The 14,597-nt window shown below is 38.4% G+C and overlaps 1 protein-coding gene across 8 annotated transcripts in view; it reads right to left on the bottom strand.

The window, feature by feature from the left end:
* Positions 1–7,756: 7,756 nt before the first annotated feature.
* The window catches only part of ATP5J (ATP synthase, H+ transporting, mitochondrial Fo complex, subunit F6), a 10,677-nt gene continuing 3,836 nt past the window's right edge, over positions 7,757–14,597 (bottom strand). For 5 of the 8 annotated variants that reach the window (XM_012640147.1, XM_012640146.1, XM_012640149.1 and 2 more), the window contains exons 2-4: positions 13,558–13,736; positions 8,823–8,947; positions 7,757–7,932 (exon numbers count right to left, since the gene is read on the bottom strand). In XM_012640147.1, coding sequence (XP_012495601.1) covers positions 7,895–7,932; positions 8,823–8,947; positions 13,558–13,721 — 327 coding nt within the window. In that variant the 5' untranslated portion in view covers positions 13,722–13,736 and the 3' untranslated portion in view covers positions 7,757–7,894. The remainder of the gene's footprint in view (positions 7,933–8,822; positions 8,948–13,557; positions 13,737–14,597) is intronic. The other 3 variants (XM_012640150.1, XM_012640152.1, XM_012640144.1) reach the window with 1 other exon arrangement.

Genomic DNA, 14,597 nt, shown 5'->3' with positions numbered 1-14,597 from the left:
ACATTATACTTAAACTTGTTTTTTCTTTCTTTTCCTAGGATTTCAAGCACACAAAATCATTTATAATTTAAAAGATTCCACCTTTGAGATACACCAAAACCACAGTTGTTATGGAAGTTATTAAACTATTATAAAACTCTGTTTTGTCTTACATTTGCAAAAAAGTACATGAGGAAATGAAATTGATATTTCATTATAATTTGTATGACTGCTAATTCACCTGCATTTGTTATTTTAAACAAATAATTCTGTCAACACCTAAAATATAGTCTGGCTTCCACGTCTGGACTGAGTTAGAAGAATCAAAATATTTTGTAATATTCTGGGTTTTGTGAAATGTTAACAGTGTCCTAAGTTCTAGAGAAGGTTACTAAAATATAGTGATTGTGAAGTTAATCCATAGATGATGAAAATGTAAACTGCACACACCTCTGTACAAAAATCTGACTTAGGGGGTTCAGAAAATACTCTGACAGATGCAAAAGGAACCTCTGGTCTCATTTCTACCAGAATCCTCTTTTCTCCCCTAATATAATCCTTATTCCGCTGCTCATTTATCACTAACGTATCCACAGAAAGGAGGAAGTGGGGGTAAGTCTTATGCCCAAGGATTTTTGGCACTCTGTGTTTATTTTCATTTCTGAGAACCAGCGGCAACATGAAAAGAAATACCTAATGGCTGGAGCTCACAGGTGTGCACCATAGGATTCACCTGCTGTGTGTCGCTGCTTTCTTCATTAAACGTAATTTTGATGGTCAAACACAAATCCCAGTGGCTCATTTCACCCTCGGAGCTGCTTGCTGCTGTTTCCTTCCCCTAAGACTTCTTTGAAGAGGATCAGTGACCTCGACATCAGAACTCACCGCTGGGTCCTACACAACCTTGCAGATACCTTTACCTGTATGAGTGATGACTTCGCATCTTTTTGTCTCTAAAAATTATGCAGTGAAATTCTGGGCAGGCCAAGTCCCTTGGGGGTGGGGGTTGCCAATCCTGCTTTAGGGAAAGCGGGATACAGAAGGAAGTAGTTGTCTGTAAGGAAAATGCGATGAAAAAGCTCACTGTGAATCCCTGCATCTGGCCCCCTTCCTGAGCCATAGGAGGGCACACAAGAAATGGCTGAAATGAAAAGTAAGTCTGATCATCTGGTTTCTCAGCTGATTAACCACAAAAAGCCTCCAGCTAGTGATACAATGTGAAAGTTCCAATGATACATTTAATAGTAAGAGCGATTAGGCTATGTTTAAAAAGCATTGTCATTTTTAACTTATTTTGATTATTCAATTCGTAATCAAAATATGGCTAGGGTACGTCCTGTTCTTCTGGACAAATCTGGAGAAAAAGATCACTCTGAACATGGTGAAGCTGCTTTCGAAGGAGTCTGCTCTTCCTACCCACTAGGCGAAGCAAATCTCCAGCATTCACTGAACAAACAAATGGATTAAGCACACACTGAGTGCCTAGCATGTGCCTGGACACCGGGAAGATGCCTGCTACCCCTTTGATTTGTCTGTGGCATTCGTTGCTACTCACTAGATCCCATCCTGAAGATCAGGCTTCTGTAACATGGCTGTGTCCCAAACGCCATATTAGTCAGCAAATATCTTTGTAAAGAGCCAGACAGTAGATATTTTAAGCCATATGATTCCTGTTGGAACTACTGGACTCTGCCACTGTAGCACAAAAGCAGCCATAGAAAATAAGCAAATGGGCGTGTCTGTGTTCCAATGAAACTTTATTTACAAAAACAGCAGGCACAGACAGGATTTGGCTCACAGGCATAGTTTCCCAACTCATGGTGGTGAAGGATAGAAAAAAAATACCTGTCTACAGGCTTTTGTAAGAAATCAAGCTAAATATTGCCTATGGTTTGATTGGAAGATTTGCTTTGGTTTGAGGAATGCTTTCTTCTTACACTGGCAAATGCCTATGTGATTCTTGAAGATGCCTCTTCAGAAATATCTATCATCACACAAGATCAACTTCTTCAACTGAAACCACACAAATCCATACTGGTGTGTGTGGGGGGATTATGTAGTGCCTTAGCTTCACTAATAGATGAAAAGCTTATTTTTCAGACATCACAGGCTAGCAGATTCATTTTATGCATCTAACACTCTGTTTGTGTCATATATTACACGTTATCTTAAAATATTGTATACAGCTAAGTAAAAATCATTGTATAAAGAATGCTTTCTCCCACACAAAGGACATAATATTGGGCACTAATTTTCTAATTATTAAATGTATACCTGTGGGTCCCTGGTGTCTAGGCTTGTGTCTCCATTTGCTTTTACTTGAGAAACTTGAACACTAAACAGCTGGTAAAATCGCATTGTAATTCTGAGAGCATTTTATTTTCTTGCAGTGAATTGTCTTGTACAGAGATTAGGGCTCTAGAATCTTTAATAGTAAGTTTTGTTGTATTGTTGCTGTGTAACTAGAATTAATTTATTTTTAGTTGGAGGTTTAACCTAACTAAATCTGGAATGATTGTTTTTTTAATACAACATTGCAAAGAACTTCCCTCATTCCACAGGTGGCTTTGTTTGATTAAATTCTACATTAATAAAAATAGCTGAACTTGCTAAACGTTTTAGCCCCATTTAACAGTGCAGGGGAAGAGTCATCCAGCTATTGTGCTGGATGAAACCCAGGAAACTACACCCTCTTACCATCTGTAGCTACAAGGCTAGCCCTTCAGCTGCTTAAGATTAGAATCTCATCATCTCTGTTTGGATGACTGCCAAGTTCTCAAATGCTGAGAAAAAATGCTCTGAAAATGAAAAGCAAAAACTATTTATTGAACACTTTATATATGTTAGAGGTGGGGGTGGGTGGGTCAAGGTGAGGATGTATAAAATCTCATCTCAACAATGCTATAAAGTGGGCAATGTCATCATTTTGCAGATGAGGAAACAGACTGTTAGTGATTTGCCAAGAGCTGACGAGTGAGGAGTCAGGGTCTGTGTGGACCCAGGTCCATCTGATCCAGGATGTTTCACACATCATGTTTTTTTTCTCTACCCCTCAATATTCCTTTCTTGTGCTTTCTCACACTTTCCCTTAGTGCTCAGTAATCTCTGGCCCATCCATGGCCTCCCTGGTTTCATAGCCTACACATAAAACTTTTCTGCCTTCCTTCCTCCTCCTTCCCATCTAAATACCACATTGAGCCATTTCATTCTCATCCACTCTCCACTAATGCCTAGATCTCAAATTCTATCACCACCATCACCCCCTTCCTATCTGTAAATCTCTCCACCTTTAACCTCCCATTTATTCATCGACTCCATCATTCTTTGGCTTATTTGATTCTTTGATCAACTGCTTTAATCCTGTTATCTCCGGATTTTGTTACTATCTTAACTTTCTTCTTCTGCGACCTTCCTCCCCTAAGAGGGTACCTCTATCTTAGTCACAATTTCAATCTCTCCTGTTCCAAAGGCTCCTTTGCCCTCAAGTTCCTCCTTCCCCACACTCCATCTGTCAGTTTGCCTGATTACTCTCTTGAGCAATGTCAACTCCCTTCTACTCCTGGCTAAAAATCTTTCATTCTTCCTTTACCTAATCTATCACCAAGGTCCACATTCCTTAGCCTGAAATTCAAGCCCTCCCCGCCTACACACACACACACACACATCCATCCCATCATATTGTCACAACCTACCTGTTCAGCTACATGTTCCACTATCCTTTTTGGTTGCCTTATGCTACCATCGAGCTGAACTATGGTGATTTTTATCTTAATGACCCATTTTCCTCTTCTTCTATACATTTACTTATAATACTGCCTCTACCTGGAATGCTAATTATTCTAATCACAAGATGTGTAAATTCTATCTACTTTTTAAGAGACAAGTCAAAGTCCACTCCCTCTATGACAGCCTATTTCCCTTGCTGGAAGAAATTTCTTTATTCTCTGAATTTTCGTAGCACTTGATTGATCCCCTTATAGCACCTATTGGTTTCTGTCTTATAATACAGTTAGATATTTACATGTCTGACACCTCTACCAATCTGGAAGCACTTTGAGAAAAGAACCATCTTTATAAGCCCCAAAGTATTTAACAGTATCTAACATGTAATTGTATCTAATAAATGATAAATGAATGTTTAAAAATCAAAGGAACATTTGTGAAAGAGCAAATTTAAAGACTGTTTAATAACATTCCTCCAGAGATTTAGTTAGAATATTAATAAACTATTGTGTTCTGTATTATAATCCAGTTCATTTATATTATACAAAGTTACACAAATTATTGCTCCATGGGTGAAAGCTGGACAGAAATTATTTTTCTCTTGTCCTACTCTTTTAACAGTTAGGTGGACATTTTCATGCACTCCTTAAAAAGCTCAAAATATTTTTCCAGCTTTCAAATTTTAAAATTTAGTATTCCTTCTTTCTTGTTCTGTAAATTTTTAAAACACTTTTAGTAGTAATAATTCGTCAGGAAATTCAAGGTGAACTATAAACTATTTGTTGGTACTTTCTAATATTTGTTACTTTTTAATATATGCCACATTTTTACTTGACTAAGTTTGAAAAAATGTACATATTAAGACAGACGAGAGTGTAAAATGGCTTTATTCTTTCTACTAAAAAAGTGCTCTAAAAACAAGTGAATAGTGTGTATCAACAAAGGACCTGTTTAACTTCTATGAGATTGAAGGCAGACTGTTTCAAAGGTTCATTTTATGATCTTTTTATTTGCAAATTTAAATATGCTATTTTTAAGGCTTTTTAAAGAGAGTGTAAAAATTAAGATTTTCCAAGATCTGTAGCTGGATTCCTAAAGTTGCACATGCTTCTTAACTTTTCATTCACAAACTTACTTTCCTTCCAAATATTTAACTACCATTGAATTATACTTAAGTTGCAGTAGGTCCAAAAACTTTTCTAAATCTTTAAAAAATTTTTTTCAGATACACAGTATACAGCCATTATTTTTCTAAATTTTAGGACAAAATATATCAAAGAGAATTTTTAAAAGTTTTATACATAAAGATGATATATTTATGTAACAGTATGTTAATTGGGAGTTTTTCTGTTGCCCAAAGGCTGAAGACAGGTGTCCCACTTGGTAGAGAAAATGCCAAATACATTGGTTATAAATACCCCTTGGCTGTTCACAAAGAGACAGTGCTACCCTGAAATAATTACTCCAGTCCATCATTCCTCTTTACCCACCACACCATCTACATATAAGCTCAAGTGGGTATGGATGGGTTAGGGGTGGGAGGGAATAAGGGGAGAGAGAGGGGATGAGAGGCAGAGAGACCAAGAGAATGAATTGTCCAAACTGTGTGACAGTGAACAAGTTTGTCAAAGTTATGAGGAGTACTATTCCCCAACTCACCCCCAAGGCAAGTAAAGAGAATTTTAAAGAGAAACACTTGTAAAAACTGAAGGCACCTGCCAAGGAAACAGCAGCTGTTTGAGCAGGATGAAAAGAGTTGGAAAAAAGTATCAAGAAGAGGGGGAGGCATGGGAAGATGGTGAAGCACCTGTTTTCCAAGATTTTGTAGGTGAAGGATGCGTGAGTTTCCAGTGGGTCCAGCAGGGATCACTGAAAGTAGTTGGCTTTGAGAATTCTTGCCAGCGTTTCAAGAGCAAACATCTGAAATGAGAGACTGTGGACTTACAGTATTCCAGTGGGAGCTGAGGGGAGTTTGGAAAAGGTGGAAAGGACCTCTCATTTAAGGTAATCTGTATAATTGAGGAAACCAACTACCCCTCAGCCCCCCTCTCCTCATACATGCATCTTATCAGAGAGCTAGCATTTGGAAGGCTACTACACCAGAGGCACCAAAACAGAAACCAAAAACAAAACAAAACAAAAAACCCTACGTGAAATTAAATAAGTAAAAATTGCCTAGAAGCCTTTTTTGTTTATTATTAAAGGCAGCACTAGATAAGCAACAGACACACGTCCCTTTCTAGTTCTCCCTACTTCTCAACTCATATTTCCCTCTTCTTATAGGGACACCGGTCAGATTGGATTAGGGCCCGCTCTACGGGTCTCATTTTAACTTAAACACCTTTAAAATTCCTGTCTCCAAACAGTCACATTGTTAGGTACTGGGAGTTGGGCTTCAGTGTATGAATTTTGGGGAAACACAATTCAACCCATAACACCAGACAAGTGGGGAAAAACAAAAACAACAGAAACCCCCAAATTTTAAATAGCCAGAAGTCTGGGAGAAGACCGAGGTCTTCTGTCACAACCATGTAAGATGGTCCTAAATGGTAAGCACGGGATGAGGAGCATAATGGCAGGCAGAAGTGCCAGATAAAGCCTGGAGTTTGCAGAGTTGGAGCAGTCTAGCCAAAAAGAGGAGGGCACGCTGAGGAAGATGAGGCTCTGATGAAGATCCATGATGCACAGCATCACTAAAGGCTCAGCTGGAAAACAGGGAGCACTTGCCTGACCAAAATTTAGATAAACATGCACAGCCCTATAATATAGGGCATGGGAGTGGGGTGATTCTTACAGTTAATCACAAATAGAATCCCGTTTCAATGATCAATGAAGAGACTGGGATATGGCAAATTCCACATACTTGTGACATAGATTAAAAAATGCATATGAGATAAACAGGTGTAAGATTATAAAAGGTAAAATTCAACTAAATTTTAAGTGCAGAGGGAGGGAAAAGATCAGTTTGTTCTCTCCTGACTGGCAGGTCATGGGAGGCTAGAGAAAGGCCCTGAGCATCTAGACTTCCTGTTACCTGTAAATACTGCCCTAATTAAACATCAGATACTGTTTCAATGTCTACAATTATTTAAATAAAAGTAGTTCAACTAATCTGTCATTGCTTAGCTGCGTTTGCAAACTGGGCTACTTCTTTTACTACTTTACCTTCCCCAATTCCTTCTCTACACATCTTGTTAGTTTAATCACACTTATGCCATCGGAAAATATTTATGGATCTTTCAAAAAGGTATTCCTCACCAGGTTGGACTTCATCTATGGCATGCCACAGCATAAATATATTTCCTTTGAAGTGAGCTAAATTTCATAAAGGCAGCTATTTACTTCACATTTTTAAAGAAAACCTTTAAAGATTAAGACCTACATTTATTGAAACATCAGAGAGATTGTCAGATATAAAAAGGCATGGCTGTTTTTCCTTTTCAAAAAATACTTTCCTTGAGAGCTATCTACAGTTAATTGAAATTTTGATGGTGTCTGATATGCCACTTATACAGGACATATCCGCTGGATCTTTTGTTACTTAGACAAAACAACACCATACAGGTTAATCTTTTAAAGTAAGGTCCTTTGTAGAACTCTCCTTTGGCTTTTTCCCCACCTTTCCCTCTATTATAGATCTATAACAGACTGTGATCTGCAAGCAAAGATGAAGGACCTGGATTACTGGAATAAAAGCATTTAACATGTGAGGAGATGGAAGTTAAAACATAGCAGATGTTCCTGTACATATTAAAAATTATACTTGAATTTCCTGAGAAAGATATGTCAAAGGATTTATAAACCATTTCTTAATGTTCTAGGAGAGGGTGTAACATCCCTCCACAATAAACATTCCATTAGGTAAGGCTGGTTCACCTCATGCAATAAGTCTCCGTTTCTAAAACGATACCCCTGCACACTGAGAAGAGTCTGGCAGGGTTATGGGCAATTTGTGCCTAATTTATCTGAGGTCTCCAACTGCTTCATTACAACAAATGAAAGGATTTCAAAACAAGCCTAAAACACAGAATTCAATACACTCGAGAATACACTTAACATTACCAAATAATTTATTTGGAATCAGAATTAAAAGAACATTTGACAGTTGTGAAATGTATGTTTATTCTGAAACTTCTGATTAGTTGTACAACTAATTCATGATAATTTATCAGATTAATTTTACTTTATTTCTTCAGGCCTGAGGTTTTTCGATGATTTCAAATTTAGGATCTAAGAAGAAAAAAAAAAGGTTCATGCTTAGCCATATTGCAATAACATGCATTATCTAGAAAGCTTCAAGATTTAACTCATCAATCTTTTGAATTTTTTTTTAGTGAATATCTACTGTTTTTAAATATCTACATAGAAATATAACAATAGCTGAACATTTGTGCAATACTTCCTACAGGCCAGGCTATTTTTTTGTTTTTGAGACAGAGTCTCACTCTGTTGCCTGGGCTAGAGTGCCGTGGCGTCAGCCTAGTTCACGGCAACCTCAAACTCCTGAGCTTTTAAAGCAATCCTCCTGCCTCAGTCTCCCGAGTAGCTGGGACTACATGCACATGCCACCGTGCCTGGCTAATTTTTTCTATATATTTTTAGTTGTCCAGCCAATTTCTTTCTATTTTTACTAGAGACGGGGTCTCGCTCTTGCTCAGGCTGGTCTCGAACTCCTGAGCTCAAACGATCCTCCCGCCTCGGCCTCCCAGATTGCTAGGATTACAGGCGTGAGCCACCGCGCCCAGCCCAGGCTATCTGTTAATTGACTTTGCATATATTATGTCATTTAAATATACCATATGAAAAAGATACTATAATTCTCACCAAATGTCAGATGAGGAAACAGGCACCAGTTAATTATCCAAGTTCATACAGCTAGTAATATTGTCAGGATTCAAGATCAAGCAGTTTGATTTCAGATACCCATCATTTAGTCTCTATGTTAATATGATCTCCTATCTAACGCAAACATTTATCCAGAACTTTGCATACATGCATCATGGTTCTAATAAATTCACATGTAATTGTCATTTAATCCTCCAAATAATCCAAATAATTATAAATATTTTCCACTTAAAATAATCCCTCACAAGAACAAATCTGTAATTAAAGAGACTTACCTTCAAATTTGAAGTTAGGGAACGTATTCATATCTGCTTTACCATACATTTGCTTAAGCTTAAAAAGCTCCTTCTCTAGGTCTTGCTGATACTCTGGGCCAGTATCAACAGGTCCTCCAGATGCCCTGTTGTATAAATGAGCAAATAAAAACTAATTTTTTGCACTAGTTTAAAAAACAAATTACCTTTCACCATCAAGTTTCAATAGACCTTTTAAAGGTATTCATGTAGGGAAAAAAAGACTTTTCAGAAAGAAAATAAGTACTTCCACTTGAATTTTGATTTAACTAGTTTAATATGATAAGATTTCAACATAAATGAGGTAACTTCAAACAAATCTCTGACATTCCAGGTTTGTTAATGTGAAGGATACCTACTAAGTTGGAATCTCTCAGGGTCTAAGTTACAATAAGATGTTAAGGGTTAAGTCTGTGAGTTCTGAGTCAAAGACTGGTTCCATCTGAACATCAGTTCTACCATTCAGTAACTGTATAAACCAGAGGGAGGCACAAAACACTTTAAATTTCAGTTTCCACATCTAAAAATGAAGGTCCTACCAAATGAGGGTGTTAAGAGGATGAAAGAGTATCACTTGGCATGGTGACTGGCATACTGAGCACTCAATACATATCTACTATCAACTGCTTTAAATCAGCCATTGCTAGATGGCTTTTAAAAGATTTTAGTAACTTTAAGTCTTTGTAATAGGGGTCTATCAAAGAAATAAATTATTTCCTACCCTCTGAGATTGTGCAATTTAGAAGAAAAAAAATTATATGCTCACAAACATTTATTTTGTAAGGGAGTTATACAGTGAGCTTCAAAGACTTGGTTTAACAAAAAGCTATTCAAGTTGAGGAGAGATCATTTTTGCTGAGCTCATCAGGAAAATTTTCATTTAAAAAAGGTGGCATTTGAGATAAATCGGGCATCTGAGGCTAGATTTTATTTTGAGACCTTCTAAGACTGAAAAAGCAAAGCCATGGAGGTGGTGAAGCATTGCTGTATGTGGGAAATACTAAGCAGTAAGGAGAAACCAGCAGAACCCAGATCATGAGAGGCCTAGCATGGGACTAGGAATTTGTATTTTATTTGCCAAGCGATAAAATGATAAAATTAGAATTATGTTTTTGGAAGATAAATATAGCATCATGGAACAGAAGCAGGACCAAGTAGGTCTAATTAATCCTTTGAACAAACTGTTCTGTTTCTGTCATAAACGTTACCTTATCAATGGACGATATTATAAACTTTAAAAATGTACAAGTGAAAATACCTTCAAGAGTAATATTTTCACACATGCCTATGATCAAAGCATGGAGTCTTATTTATGTTAAATAATTTCCACAAAAAATACACAAACAGCTCCAGTTTAAGAACTTGTTCATGATGTTTCTTGTTAAGGGCCCAATTTTTCTTTAGATCAGCACTGTCTAACAGAACTTTTTGTGATATTAGAAATCTGTATCTCTGCTATCCAGTATGGTAGCCACTAGCCATATCTGGCTATTGAGCACTAGAAATATGGCTAACACAATAAGGTACTGAATTTTTATACTTAATTGTAATTAATTATAAAATTATTGAACAGTCCATGTGGATAATGGCTACAGAAATGGAGAATGCAGTTCTACACAGCGCCTTCACCCAGATACTCTAATACTGGTTACTAATGGATGATGGTTATTATAAATTTAATATGCTCTGTGATGATTAAAATGGGGCCAGAAACCATCTACCTCCTCAACTGAATATAAGTCTCAATGCCTATCTTGTTTATTATTATATCCTAGGCTCCAGCATGGTGACTGGGACAAAGCAGACCCTCAGGAGATACTTGTTTATTGCATTTAGCAAATACTAGGCACACAAATTTATTGACTCATTTATTCTTTATAATATCCTATGAGATGGTTAAGTACTGTTAATGCCATCCCCATTTTACATATGGGGAAACTGTGGTACAGAGGTTAAACAACCTGCCCAAGGTCACAGAGCTAATAAGTAGCAGTGCTGGATTCTAGCCCAGGGTCCATGCTTAAAGCACCTCCCTGTGCTGTTTGCACAAATGAACGAATGACCCACAAAACATTCCTTAGATTCAAGGTACATCTAAGAACTGACTTTTTAGTGGACAGGCTTTTAAGGACAGTTAAAATGCAAATAGCAACAATACTAAGATGCACCACCACCTTTGGACAGAAGACAATCAAAATTCCCTGACCAGTCCAGCATACTTGCTTCCTGAATACTGTGATTTTTGGCAAATTCTAACTTTCATCCTTGGTTTTCTCATATATAAATTTGGGATAAAAATCTATAGGGTTGTCAGACTTTCATAACTATGTCTATAAAGAGCATGGTACCTCATTACATTTTAATCCCTTCACTATCTCTCCTCCGTAGTTTTCGTTATGGCAACACCTTTTTGTTAGTTACCTTGTCTCAAAAGTCTGTCTGTTTTGATTGCTTCCTCTCCTCTACCCCTCCACCAGCTCACCAAGACCCGTTCTCAGGGTCTTGACTCCGTCACTTTTATAGTCCCACTGCTATCAAGTCGAGGTTCTCACCAACTAATGCTTGGATTATTACATTTTCCTAACACGTCTGTCTTTGCTCTCTTCTCAGCCCAATCTTACAATAAACTGATTAAAACTACGTTCCTAATTCAGAATAATCTTGTTCCACCCCAACCATCCTGTTCGAAAACCTTTAATTTCTCACAAATGCTTATCACATGGTATCTTAATTGCCCATTCCACAATCAAGGCCTTTCATAAACCCTCATTCTAACCCCATGCCATCCTTATTGCTCACTATACTCCTCATATGTCCTGTACTCCAGGGAAACAGAATTACACAATTCCCCAAATATACCTTGTGCTTTCTATTATAGTTTTCATGCCTTAGCTCACACCATTCTTTCTCCTGAAAGATATCCTCCTCCTAACCCCATTTATCTATCCAACCTTCATAGTAATTGTTCTCAATCTAGAGGAGACCCCCGGGTGTGGGTGTGTACTGACAGTCTTCTGCAGGTTTGAGAACTCTTTTTTTTTTTTCTGAGACAGAGTCTCGCTCTGTTGCCCTGGCTAGAGTGCCGCGGCATCAGCCTAGCTCACAGCAACCTCAAACGCCTGGGCTCAGCCTTCTGAGTAGCTGAGACTATAGGTGTGCACCATGACACCTGGCTAATTTTTCTATTTTTAGTAGAGACGGGGTCTCACTCTTGCTCAGGCTGGTCTCAAATTCCTGACCTCAAGCAATCCTCCCGCCCTGGCGTCCCAGAGTGCTAGCATTACAGGCGTGGTGAGCCACCATGCCCGGCCAAGAGAACTCTTTCAAGCTATAAGCAAAATCGTGAGTAAATTCTTCACTTTTTTCTTTTTAAATTGGGAAGACGATCCACAGAGCGTCATTCATCCCTCCATGGCATTCTCAAGAGAGATGAATGACCCCAAACACTGCCTTCAACACCAAGATAGAACATTACCTCTTTCGAGAAGTCTTCTACAATGCCTCCAACTAGAAAGGAGTAATATTATACTTCCTATGAACTCCCCAAACACTGTATGTGTCACTATCTTAGCACCTAACCCGTTTTACCTTACACTGTATTTCCTTGCTTACAAGCTTTCTGCCTTTTTCAGATTTTAAGACTATTGTGGAAATGTAGCGTGGCCCACCACAGTTAATAGCCCAGTGCTTTGCACACAGTAGACAACTAACTGAAAGACAAAGAAAACTAAGAATCGATGTATACAACATTCCGTAAGATTTGAGGGTTGGATCTGATGATAGCTAAAGTGGTCACTCATTTTCAAACCCATGTGGTTCTGTAATCTTGTTTTTATAGACTTACTTTACGCCACTTCGGTCTCTTTTGTCCTTTGATATTCCCACAGATACAGAACTATGGAAATAGCCTTAAAAAATGCTATGTTTATATATTTTCCCCAAATTATGATGTCACAGGGCACTAAACTGAGAGTTAGAATACTTTGATGACATATTCTTCTCCAATTAGTTTTATAATCTTAGGCTAATCAATGTGTAAGGGACTTACTTTTTTCAAATATAGTTGCTAAATTATCTCCAAGATCTTATGTACTTCTATTAATTGGCTTAGTTTAAATAAACGACATTACAGTAAGGATATATTTTAAATGACAGTATTTTTAATAAGATTTTCCCTAGGAACCCTTATAAAGAAGACAGAGTTTGGGACTTTATAAAATATCAAGATCCTTATCTTCTTTTTTTTTTTGAGACAGAGTCTCACTGTGTTGCCCGGGCTACAGTGCCATGGCGTCAGCCTAGCTCACAGCAACCTCAAACTCCTGGGCTCAAGCAATTCTTCTGCCTCAGCCTCCCAAGGAGCTGGGACTACAGGCATGCGCCACCATGGCCGGCTAATTTTTTTCTATATATTTTTAGTTGTCCAGCTAATTTCTTTCTGTTTTTAGTAGAGACGGGGTCTCACTCTTGCTCAGGCTGGTCTCCAACTCCTGACCTCGAGCGATCCTCCCGCCTCGGCCTCCCAGAGTGCTAGGATTACAGGCATGAGCCACCGCGCCCAGCCCTTATCTTCTTTTTTGAGGGCACCTATTGAACCTCTATGTCAGGGATCAGCTGAGTGAAAGTCTGACACTTTCAAACACCAAGTGTTTTTATTACCATCTTTAACTTACATACTTTCAATATTTACACTGTGGTTGATTATCTACCCACTTACTGTCGCTTAGATCTGTATTCTCTAATCTTGTCTACGAAGAGTTTCTGTACAGGATCAAGTTCCTTATTAAATGCCACTGCTGTAACACCGATGTTCCTCCTCAAATGGACTGAGAGTGTCGATCGAATGACAGAGGAGAGCCTGAAGAGCCTCTGAAGAATCATGGTGATTCTATGTTACTGAAAACAAGCATCAGAAATATTAATATACTTATTGTAGAACACCTCTAAATATCATATAGTGCAGAGGTCCCCAATATTGTTGGCACCAGGGATTGGTTTCATGGAGAACAATTTATATAAAAATGGGGGCAGAGGCAGGGATGGTTTTGGGATGATTCAAGTACATTACATGTATTGTGCAGTCAAACCTCTCTGCTAATGATAACTTGTACTTGTAGCCAACCCCCGGCCCCCAGCACTATCATCACCACCTCAGATCATTAGGCATTAGATTCCAACTCAGCTCCACCTCAGATCATTAGGCATTAGATTCTCATAAGTAGCTTGCAATCTAGATCCCTCGAACGTGTAGTTTCCAGGAATGTTTGAGATCCCATGAGAATCTAATGCCACCCCTGATCTGACAGGAGGCGGAGCTTATGCAAAGATGCAAGAGCGCTGGGGAGCGGCTGTAAATAGAGATAAGCTTCACTCACTGGCCAGCCGCTCACCTCCTGCTGTGTGACCTGGTTCCTAACAGGCCTCAAACCAGTACCAGTCCTTGGCTGGGGTTTGTGGACCACAGATACAGTGGGAATCTCATTCTAATTATAGAACTAAATCATACCAGAACTCAGCCTACACCTGACCACAGTTCCTTTCTTTGTCTTTATTCTCCATTGCAAGTTTTTTGGTTCCTAACAAAAAGGCCCCGTAATCTAGGAGCAGTTAGGTACAACTCATACCTGAGGTTTTACTAGGATTAGAGCAGAAAGAAAACACAAAATCTGGCATGGGGTGTTTCTTCTCCCATGAACTTAGTCTTGGACTAGACTGTAGAGGAAACAGTAGAGGTAGGCTGTTAGAATACTGCCTACC

Source organism: Propithecus coquereli, unplaced genomic scaffold (genome assembly GCF_000956105.1).
Source record: "Propithecus coquereli isolate 6110/MARCELLA unplaced genomic scaffold, Pcoq_1.0 Scaffold149, whole genome shotgun sequence".
NCBI lineage: Eukaryota > Metazoa > Chordata > Mammalia > Primates > Indriidae > Propithecus > Propithecus coquereli.
Note: the sequence above shows the minus strand (reverse complement) of the source record. Positions and strands in the feature narration are given on the sequence as shown.